The sequence below is a fragment of the Oncorhynchus masou genome, chromosome 9 (genome assembly GCF_036934945.1).
Source record: "Oncorhynchus masou masou isolate Uvic2021 chromosome 9, UVic_Omas_1.1, whole genome shotgun sequence".
NCBI lineage: Eukaryota > Metazoa > Chordata > Actinopteri > Salmoniformes > Salmonidae > Oncorhynchus > Oncorhynchus masou.
In genome coordinates this window covers 88002834-88014430 of record NC_088220.1, presented here as the reverse complement: position 1 = coordinate 88014430, position 11597 = coordinate 88002834, and the positions used below count along the sequence as shown (strand labels likewise).

The 11597-nt window shown below is 45.1% G+C and overlaps 1 protein-coding gene across 3 annotated transcripts in view; it reads right to left on the bottom strand.

The window, feature by feature from the left end:
- The window catches only part of prdm10 (PR domain containing 10), a 62217-nt gene extending 51799 nt beyond the window's left edge, over nt 1-10418 (bottom strand). Inside the window, exons 1-8 of one of the 3 annotated variants that reach the window (XM_064975358.1) lie at nt 10290-10415; nt 10097-10172; nt 7785-7957; nt 6685-6849; nt 6506-6565; nt 6212-6316; nt 3173-3350; nt 1334-1575 (exon numbers count right to left, since the gene is read on the bottom strand). In XM_064975358.1, the coding sequence (XP_064831430.1) occupies nt 1334-1575; nt 3173-3350; nt 6212-6316; nt 6506-6565; nt 6685-6849; nt 7785-7856 (822 nt within the window). In that variant the 5' untranslated portion in view covers nt 7857-7957; nt 10097-10172; nt 10290-10415. Of the gene's footprint in view, nt 1-1333; nt 1576-3172; nt 3351-6211; nt 6317-6505; nt 6566-6684; nt 6850-7784; nt 7958-10096; nt 10173-10289 lie in introns of all 3 variants that reach the window. The other 2 variants (XM_064975356.1, XM_064975357.1) reach the window with 2 other exon arrangements.
- Nucleotides 10419-11597: the final 1179 nt, after the last annotated feature.

Genomic DNA, 11597 nt, shown 5'->3' with positions numbered 1-11597 from the left:
TCTACATATCCAACCCTGAGAAATCCCTCCCTCTCATTTTAGACACAATTGCTCAGTATGGCAAGTTTTCAGGTTATAAAATCAATTTGAACAAATCCAATGTCTGCCCTCTCAATATTTACACTCACCAGCTCTATGAAGACACTATGTCCTTTCCAATGGAAAACACAGGGGTTTCAATACCTTGGGATCTTCATAACACCAGATCTGAATAGCCTTTTTAAGGAAAATTATCTTCCACTCCTGGATCGAATCAAGAACGGTCTCCAAACCTGGATCTCCCTCCCAATTAGCTTAGTAGGAAGAATTAATGTCATCCGTATGAACGTCCTCCCTAGACTGAACTACTTATTTCAGATGCTCCGATCTCCCAGGTTCCTTCTTCAAAACAACGAACCAAAGCATCACCAAATTTATATGGGGCAATAAAAAACCTAGGATCAAGTTTTCCACTCTATCGAAAACCCGAATCGAAGGGTGGTCTTGCCCTTCCCTCCCTTCAAATTGTACTACAGGTCTGCCCAAATCCGCAACATGCTAACATGGATCACAAACAGACAAGAGTCAACGTGGATTCAGATAGAAGCCCAATCCTGTGGTTCATTGCCCTTAAGCTCAATTATATTCATGAATAACTTTAGTGAAGTGGGCAACAGCCAAAACCTTTTGTGATTTACAGCACCCTACTAGCGTGGAGGGACTGGAAGAAATACCTGGACTTTTCCTCCCAAATATGTTCTCACTCGCCTATAGTAGGCAACCCAGACTTGCCAAAAGCCCTGAGGGATGCCAACTTTAATCTTCGGCTCTAGTAATCAGGACCTTTTCAGACCTATTTCATCAGAAAACCACTACACTGAAATCCTTTCAAGAGCTCTGCAGTGAATTCGATGTGCCAAGATCCATTAAAAAAAAAAATATCTTCAAATTAGACATGTCATTTCCTCATTTACCTCCAAGAGGAGGTTTAGAACTCAGTTGAATGAAATCAATCCATTTGTATTGCAGACCGTCAGGCCAAATTGAGACAAAGGCTTTTTCTTTAAAATCAACAAAGGAGGAGAACTTTGCCCTTGTTTTGGTTTGTTTGGTTGTCAATTAGAGTGTGCAGGGTGAATACGTGGTCTGTCGTATGCTCATTTGGTAAAAAGCCAATTTGACCTTTTCTCAGTACATTGTTTTCATTGAGGAAATGTACGAGTCTGCTGTTATTAATGATAATGCAGAGGATTTTCCAAGGTTGCTGTTGACGCATATTCAACGGTCGTTATTGGGGTCGAATTTGTAGAGAAGAGATTCTAAATTCTTGTAGAAAACAGAGAGGTCAACTTACCTTGAGGTGGATGTAGTGGTCGTGAAGTTGTCCCTGTCTGACCAGGGGTCCCTCCACGGGGCCGAACTGGGTCCTCTTGGGGATGCGTCTCTTGGAGAAGACTCCCCCGAGGAAGCGGTCTATGTAGAGAACGAGGGGGAGGCTGGCCCGTGCCCGGGACACCACTGGACGGTTAGGGATGGGGTGGAGGGCACCATGCTTCACACACACTGATGTGTTGGAGACGTTACATTCCTCGCACCCTGAGAGAGGAGGAGGGAGGAGGAGAGGAGGAGGGAGGAGGAGGGAGAGAGAGGAGGAGGGAAGGAGAGGAGGAGGGAGGGAGAGGAGGAGGGAGGAGGTGGGAGAGAGAGGAGGAGGGAGGGAGAGGAGGAGGGAGGGAGGGAGAGAGAGAGAGAAAGAAAGAGGGAGAGAAAGAAAGGGAGAGAGGAGGAGGGGGGAGAGGAGGGAGAGAGAGAAGGAGGGAGAGAGGAGGGAGAGAAAGAGAGAGAGGGAAAGAGTAAGAGAAGGAGAGAAGAAAAACAGAAATAAAGAATGAGTTCATTGTCATTTGTACTGTCAGTATTAACACAAAGCAGTATTGGTCCTGTCAGTCAGGTAAAACTCCTGTCCCTCGTAGACACCCAGAAGGTCCTGTCACAGTCAGGTAAAACTCCTGTCCCTAGTAGACATCCAGGAGGTCCTGTCACAGTCAGGTAAAACTCCTGTCCCTAGTAGACACCCAGGAGGTCCTGTCACAGTCAGGTAAAACTCCTGTCCTAGTAGACACCCAGGAGGTCCTGTCACAGTCAGGTAAAACTCCTGTCCCTAGTAGACATCCAGGAGGTCCTGTCACAGTCAGGTAAAACTCCTGTCCCTAGTAGACACCCAGGAGGTCCTGTCACAGTCAGGTAAAACTCCTGTCCTAGTAGACACCCAGAAGGTCCTGTCACAGTCAGGTAAAACTCCTGTCCCTCGTAGACACCCAGATGGTCCTGTCACAGTCAGGTAAAACTCCTGTCCCTAGTAGACACCCAGGAGGTCCTGTCACAGTCAGGTAAAACTCCTGTCCCTAGTAGACACCCAGGAGGTCCTGTCACAGTCAGGTAAAACTCCTGTCCAAGTAGACACCCAGAAGGCCCTGTCACAGTCAGGTAAAACTCCTGTCCCTAGTAGACATCCAGGAGGTCCTGTCACAGTCAGGTAAAACTCCTGTCCCTAGTAGACATCCAGGAGGCCCCATCACCAGGGAAGTAAAACTCCTGTCCCTAGTAGACATCCAGGAGGTCCTGTCACAGTCAGGTAAAACTCCTGTCCCTAGTAGACACCCAGAAGGTCCTGTCACAGTCAGGTAAAACTCCTGTCCCTAGTAGACACCCAGAAGGTCCTTTCACAGTAAGGTAAAACTCCTGTCCCTAGTAGACACCCAGAAGGTCCTGTCACAGTCAGGTAAAACTCCTGTCCCTAGTAGACACCCAGAAGGTCCTGTCACAGTCAGGTAAAACTCCTGTCCCTCGTAGACACCCAGATGGTCCTGTCACAGTCAGGTAAAACTCCTGTCCCTCGTAGACACCCAGGAGGTCCTGTCACAGTCAGGTAAAACTCCTGTCCCTAGTAGACATCCAGGAGGTCCCATCATCTGGGAGGTAAAACTCCTGTCCCTCGTAGACATCCAGAAGGCCCCATCACCAGGGAGGTAAAACTCCTGTCCCTAGTAGACATCCAGAAGGCCCCATCACCAGGGAGGTAAAACTCCTGTCCCTAGTAGACATCCAGGAGGCCCCATCACCAGGGAGGTAAAACTCCTGTCCCTAGTAGACATCCAGGAGGCCCCATCACCAGGGAGGTAAAGACACTCACAGAGGTTGTGTGGTGTAAAGGCCTGTGGCGCGCTAGGCTCCCAGTCATCTAGGTCCGAGTCATCTTCGTCATCATCCTCTTCATCAGAGTCCTCTGTGGATGTGGCCCCCAAGGGGCTGGAGGAGGGGTCAACCATCCCAGCCATGGAGGGGAGGGAACTGGACACAGACAGCTGACCCTGGGGTAGAAAGGATAAAAAGATATGGTTATAGGTGTTGACCAGACCTCTCCAACCCTGTTCCTGGAGAGAGCTACCCTCCTGGAGGTTTAACTCCAACCCTGTTCCTGGAGAGAGCTACCCTCCTGGAGGTTTAACTCCAACCCTGTTCCTGGAGAGAGCTACCCTCCTGGAGGTTTAACTCCAACCCTGTTCCTGAAGAGAACTACCCTCCTGGAGGTTTAACTGGAGGTTTAACTCCAACCCTGTTCCTGGAGAGAACTACCCTCCTGGAGGTTTAACTCTAACCCTGTTCCTGGAGAGCTACCTTCTCCTGGAGGTTTAACTCCAACCCTGTTCCTGGAGAGAGCTACCCTCCTGGAGGTTTAACTCCAACCCTGTTCCTGGAGAGAGCTACCCTCCTGGAGGTTTAACTCCAACCCTGTTCCTGGAGAGAGCTACCCTCCTGGAGGTTTAACTCCAACCCTGTTCCTGGAGAGAGCTACCCTCCTGGAGGTTTAACTCTAACACTGTTCCTGGAGAGAGCTACACTCCTGGAGGTTTAACTCCAACCCTGTTCCTGGAGAGCTACCCTCCTTGAGGTTTAACTCCAACCCTGTTCCTGGAGAGAGCTACCCTCCTGGAGGTTTAACTCTAACACTGTTCCTGGAGAGAGCTACACTCCTGGAGGTTTAACTCTAACCCTGTTCCTGGAGAGCTACCTTCTCCTGGAGGTTTAACTCCAACCCTGTTCCTGGAGAGAGCTACCTTCTCCTGGAGGTTTAACTCTAACCCTGTTCCTGGAGAGAGCTACCCTCCTGGAGGTTTAACTCTAACCCTGTTCCTGGAGAGAACTACCCTCCTGGAGGTTTAACTCTAACCCTGTTCCTGGAGAGATACCCTCCTATAGGTTAACTCCAACCCTGTTCCAGGAGAGCTACCTTCTCCTGTAGGTTTTAACTCCAACCCTGTTCCTGGAGAGCTACCCTCCTATAGGTTAACTCCAACCCTGTTCCAGGAGAGCTACCTTCTCCTGTAGGTTTTAACTCCAACCCTGTTCCAGGGGAGCTACCTTCTCCATGCCCAATGGAGAATCTACACTGAAAGTGCCTCTTAGTCCAGAGGGGTAGCTCATGAAGGAGGGGGATCCTACAAAAGAAAGCTCCATCACCTCTGGGTTTTCTACAGCTACCAGCTAACCAGCTTCAGTTAGCTTCACATTCCAGCTCAGGCTTCATCCGTACTACGACGGTGGAACCCAAAATATAAACTGTTTTAGTCCAGCGTTTGTAAACACTGTAAATGTCAAGACACTGTAAAGTCTTTAAACATGGTTAAAACTATCATTTGTATATCATGTATGGTTAGTCCTTGCATCCATAACTCTTGTCTATGAATTTGAGAGTGGGTACATTTATCCCTCAGCTGGTTACCGGGAAACACTGTCGGGTGACGGCTTTTGTTGTTGTCTGAACTGCAAAGGACCTTTTCTGTTCTGATGGCCCAGTCCGACTCCTAGTGCTGAGTGATTAAGCGAAATATCTGTTATTTTTTAGTTCTGTCTGTCTTTATTTTAGTTCCTATTTCGTTAATGCCGTCTTTGGTGTACTTATCAATGCACAACCCCCCCCCCGTCCCGTCCCGTCCCTCACATCTATATTTTTATTCCGTCATTCATCTTTGCCTCGATTCTGCCTCGATTCTGACTAGTCTCCCTATCTCTGAAAAACATCCCCACAGCATGATGCTGCCACCACCATGCTTCACCGTAGGGATGGTGCCAGGTTTCCTGCAGACGATGAACAGTGGGTTAACTGCCTTGTTCAGAATGACAGATTTTTACCTTGTCAGCTTGGGGATTCAATCTTGTGACTTTTCGGTTACTAGTCCAATGCTCTAACCATTAGGCTATCTGCCACCACCATGCTTCACCGTAGGGATGGTGCCAGGTTTCCTCCAGATGTGACGCTTGGGATTCAGGCCAAAGAGTTCAATGTTGGTTTCCTCAGACCAGAGAATCTTGTTTCTCATGGTCTGAGAGTCTTTAGGTGCCTTTTGGCAAACTATAAGCAGGCTGTCATGTGCCTTTTAATGAGGAGTGGCTTCCGTCTGGTCACTCTACCATAAAGGCCTGATTGGTGGAGTGCTGCAGAGATGGTTGTTCTTCCGGAAGGTTCTCCCATCTCCACAGAGTAACTCTAGATCTCTGTCCGAGTGACCATTGGGTTCTTGGTCCTCTCCCTGACCAAGGCCCTTCTACCCCAATTTCTCAGTTTGGCCAGGCGGCCAGCTCTGGGAAGAGTCTTGGTGGTTCCAAACTGTGTCTGTGTTTTTGGGGACCTTCAATGCTGCAGACATTTTTTAGTACCCTTCCCCAGATCTGTACCTCTCAGTCCTGTCTCTGAGCTTTACGGACAATTTCTCCGACCACATTGCTTGGTTTTGTCTCTGACATGCACTGTCAACTATAGATTCTTCACAAAAAAATACAGTTTTATATCTTTATGTTTGAAGCCTGAAATGTGGCAAAAGGTCGCAAAGTTCCAGGGGGCCGAATACTTTCGCAAGGCACTGTATATATAAAACTAATGTAATATATTATATATAAAACTAACGTAATATATATATAAAACTAATGTAATATATATATATATAAAACTTGTAAATATACACAACAACTGAAATGTGTTATTAAAGTAATGTGAATAAATGATGGTTGATAAATGATAAACAGTAATGGACAGTTACTGCCATCAAGGACTTTCATTGTTTTACTATGTGTTACAGCATTTAACCCACAATGCAATGCTATTCATGTTTTTTTAATGATTTATTTATTATTACTCAATAAAAAAGAACTAATCGCTCAGCAGACTCCTCACCTGTGTTACCGGCTCCAGGAGGGCCTGAGGAGCCTCGGCCACGTTACTGAGGACATGAAGGTTGGCCGCGTTCATGTTCTGACCACTGGGCAACAACACTGTCACCTGGTGGCGAGAGAGAGAATAACACATGTCTACTAAAACAACCGAGAGTTCTGCTTGACTTGATATAGAACGTACCAGAGTTATGTACGATACAATGTGAGAAAACTTGCATTGGCCATAAGCATTCAAATTCATTATTGTTATTCGAATACAAAATCCATGGAACAAGAAGTCTCAATAGAAATGTACCTGTTGAGTTGTTCCATCCTGCTGAATGTAGGCCACCTGTGGCTGGTCAGAAAACACACCCTGGAAACCACAGGTTCAGAAAACAAAACAGTTCTTCTAAAAGTATGTGGGGGAATAAAGTCGAATGGTAATGTCCTGCAGAAAAAGACAACAACAAAAAAAAAATCCTTGTTTCTCACCCCTGAGCCGTCGGCCGGGTGGATGTAGACTAGGGTGTGTTCTGCCGACTCCACTGAGGTGTAGGAGCTACCGTCTGCTGTGTAGACCACCTGCTGCTGCTGTCCTCTGTCCTGCTGGTCTCCACTGTACACTATCTGGGCTACTGTACCGCCCTCAAAATGCACCTGCAACACACACAGAGAGAGAGAATCAGATGAGGCCCTTTATCTACTGACCCAGAGTCAGATGAAGCCCTTTATCTACTGACCCAGAGTCAGATGAAGCCCTTTATCTACTGACCCAGAGTCAGATGGTCCCCTTTATCTACTGACCCAGAGTCAGATGAAGCCCTTTATCTACTGACCCAGAGTCAGATGAAGCCCTTTATCTACTGACCCAGAGTCAGATGAGGTCCTTTATCTACTGACCCAGAGTCAGATGAGGCCCTTTATCTACTGACCCAGAGTCAGATGTTCTCCTTTATCTACTGACCCAGAGTCAGATGAAGCCCTTTATCTACTGACCCAGAGTCAGATGAAGCCCTTTATCTACTGACCCAGAGTCAGATGAAGCCCTTTATCTACTGACCCAGAGTCAGATGAAGCCCTTTATCTACTGACCCAGAGTCAGATGAAGCCCTTTATCTACTGACCCAGAGTCAGATGTTCTCCTTTATCTACTGACCCAGAGTCAGATGTTCTCCTTTATCTACTGACCCAGAGTCAGATGAGGTCCTTTATCTACTGACCCAGAGTCAGATGAAGCCCTTTATCTACTGACCCAGAGTCAGATGAGGTCCTTTATCTACTGACCCAGAGTCAGATGAGGTCCTTTAACCATTAGTGGGGGAAATGCAAAACTGACCCAAGATCAGCATCTAGGGGCAACTTCCCCCTACTTGTAAGACATGAGTGAGTACGGAAGAGGTGTCAAACTCATTCCACGGATGGCAGAGTGCCTGCAGGTATTTCCGTTCTATTAAGACAAGCAGGTGAGGAGAGTTCCTCACTAATTAGTGACCTTAAATCATCAATAAGGTGCAAAGGGTGTAGGGAAAACCCACAGACACTCTGCCCTGCGTGGAATGAGTTGGACACGTGTGGAGTACAGTAAAGGTTACCTGAGTGGTGTTCCCTGATTCGCTGTTCCCTGCCTGGTTCCACACAGGGGATGTTTCCTGCTTGGTCTCCATGGCTGCAGCCCGGAACCAGTTACCAGGGTCACCACCTGATCACACCAACCTCAGGCAGCTGCTGGCAGCTCCAGGATTAGTTAGACTGTACTGATGATCACCTGACAACCACAGAACAGAGAGTTAGACTGTACTGATGATCACATGACAAACACAGAACAGAGAGTTAGACTGTACTGATGATCACATGACAAACACAGAACAGAGAGTTAGACTGTAATGATGATCACATGACAAACACAGAACAGAGAGTTAGACTGTACTGATGATCACATGACAACCACAGAACAGAGAGTTAGACTGTAATGATGATCACATGACAAACACAGAACAGAGAGTTAGACTGTACTGATGATCACATGACAAACACAGAACAGAGAGTTAGACTGTACTGATGATCACATGACAAACACAGAACAGAGAGTTAGACTGTACTGATGATCACATGACAAACACAGAACAGAGAGTTAGACTGTACTGATGATCACATGACAAACACAGAACAGAGAGTTAGACTGTAATGATGATCACATGACAAACACAGAACTGTACTGATGATCACATGACAACCACAGAACAGAGAGTTGGACTGTACTGATGATCACATGACAACCACAGAACTGTACTGATGATCACATGACAACCACAGAACTGTACTGATGATCACATGACAACCACAGAACAGAGAGTTGGACTGTACTGATGATCACATGACAACCACAGAACTGTACTGATGATCACATGACAACCACAGAACAGAGAGTTGGACTGTACTGATGATCACATGACAACCACAGAACTGTACTGATGATCACATGACAACCACAGAACAGAGAGTTGGACTGTACTGATGATCACATGACAACCACAGAACTGTACTGATGATCACATGACAACCACAGAACAGAGAGTTAGACTGTACTGATGATCACATGACAACCACAGAACTGTACTGATGATCACATGACAACCACAGAACAGAGAGTTAGACTGTACTGATGATCACATGACAACCACAGAACTGTACTGATGATCACATGACAACCACAGAACAGAGAGTTAGACTGTACTGATGATCACATGACAACCACAGAACAGAGAGTTAGACTGTACTGATGATCACATGACAACCACAGAACTGTACTGATGATCACATGACAACCACAGAACAGAGAGTTAGACTGTACTGATGATCACATGACAACCACAGAACAGAGAGTTACCGGTTTAAAAACTCTGGGATGGAAGTTAATGAGGGAGATGTATTTTTTCTTTGTTTTTAAAAAGTGACAATCTCTAATGTGTAAATGAGATGGTAATATTTTTATTTTTTTACAAATAGTGCAAAATGCATGGATGCAAATAAATTGTTTCTAGCCGTCTGGTAGTATGCTGTTTGTTGACTCGCTACAGTAAAATATTACTGTGGTTACAAACGTATGAATTAGGTTGTTCTCTCTTTCAGAAATACATTCAGAGTAACACAAGGATCTAGCTGTTTCATTTCTGAACAGGCATTGATTGCATAATCATAGCACCTGACCATTACACGTAGAATAGTCTAGCGAGAGGATGGGGATTTGTATTTCAGCTGGTTGACTGCGCCCTTGTACAAATGGGTCAACGTATATTATTAGCTCGCTTAGCTTGTGTTGCTAACAATGTAACTATCAAGAGGGTAATATAGTGACATTATTATTTGGGATGGTTAGCTTGCTAGCTACCATTCCATTGACAGGGCTAAACAACAAAAAAATGTAACCCCCAAAAATAAACCAGCATGCCGGGTTTTTATCGCAAAGAGCAGTCAAACTAACCACTCTACGGGGGTAGGACAGAAACACCGCGGAAAGCACACCGGTGAGCGCGCAATGACAATGGAGTCAAAACCGGATCATTATGCAACGATAACACGAAATGTATAAAATTGTGTTATTTTTCTATTTTTATAACACATATCGCCCGTATCGTGTAAATTCTGTGTATTTCCCCCTTTACTTTTGACCCCTCTGGTTTTTTGTCGGTTCCAACCGGACCATACCACAAAAATCAGCACTGTAGAAACCCGGGCATTTACTGCACCGCGGCCTCACCACATTATTACATTTAACGCTAATGTATAACCCGATCTTGAAAAATGTACATCATAAATCGTATTCATAACATTATTAAATACTGTTTTGTATTTAGTAAATGGTCTATAATTTATCGGAGCCCTTAAATATTTGGTCTGGACCCACCCGTCCCCCCTTCTAGTTGAGCCGAGCCTGGAGCTGCCGGAGAACAAGGAAGAAGAGGCTCCATTTTGGATGGGACCTAAAACAACAACAACCACATTTGAAAGCGACCCCAAATGAAAATCTGTATATTTCTATCGATATAAATGTGTTACCCAAGAGCGATATTTTTAGATTTTTTTTGATTGATACTTACAAGGAGATGATCTTGACATTGAACTTTTGGAATGAAGCTGAAATTCTCCCCGAGTTTTTGATATATTTCATGAAAAACGTTGGAAGTTGTTCTTACCTCAGAATGGTAGCTGCAGAGGTGGCTGCGTTGCATGTATTACCATATTCTACCTAGCAACTCGCCGAGGCTTGTGTGGCGATTGGTGGAATATTACTGAGTGACAAAATTAAAAACCTTCACGTATCTATTTCACGAAACCTTTTATGTAAACTTTTACTTCAACAATTACTTGATATATGTTTCAAGTTTTAATGTCACATCCACAAGTACAGTGACATGCCTTGATATAAGGTATTGATGGGTAGCAGATTTGAATCAACGTTCACTCGAATAGTTTTATTAAATGTATGCATACCAAGGCTCAATGAATTTCGACCAAATAAAAATAATATATATAACGGATCAAAGTTACCCAATAAAAATTAACCTACGTTTTTTATCGAATTAATCACATACAGCAGTTTATTTCATAAGGGTGTTATTCGGGGCGTTCCTGCATTTGCAGTAAATCCCTCTTATACTTCTGTTTGTCTATTTTTAAACTAGGAATGGCAGGACGTGCGCCAATGCGGTAGGTGGCGTTAATGCGCAGTGACGTTGGATGCCTTCCGCCGATAAACCCTACAGAAGAAGGACGGGGCAGTGTTGCCATGTTCGCGGTTTTATGACTAAATTATTTTATTTTTTATTTATTTAACCTTTATTTAAATTGAACTACTTGGAAAACGATGTCACGGAGGAAAATGTATTGGTTGCGGGTTTTCGGACCCAAGCCAATCTTATCTGTAACACATTTGTCTAATCTTGCCATGGGTTTGTAGCACCTTATAAAAGCAGATCTTGTTGCCCATGTGAGCTAAAGGACTAGAGACTTATTAACACTGCACATGAATCAGTATGGCCATCGGCTCCGTTGTGGATACAGACATTATTATATGTTTCCTGACTTCTACCCACATTCCTGCACTAGAAAACGCTGAACCAGTACTTCCTGTCCTTGGATCTTTTGAAACATCTGTGTAAATGGACACAACATCCTGATACACAGTGTCCAGACGTCTATTAAACAAATCAGATGGATCAACTCCCTCCCTGTCTGTCCCTAGTCTCTCCAGGTGGATCAACTCCCTCCCTATCTGTCCCTAGTCTCTCCAGATGGATCAACTCCCTCCCTATCTGTCCCTAGTCTCTCCAGGTGGATCAACTCCCTCCCCATCTGTCCCTAGTCTCTCCAGATGGATCAACACCCTCCCTATCTGTCCCTAGTCT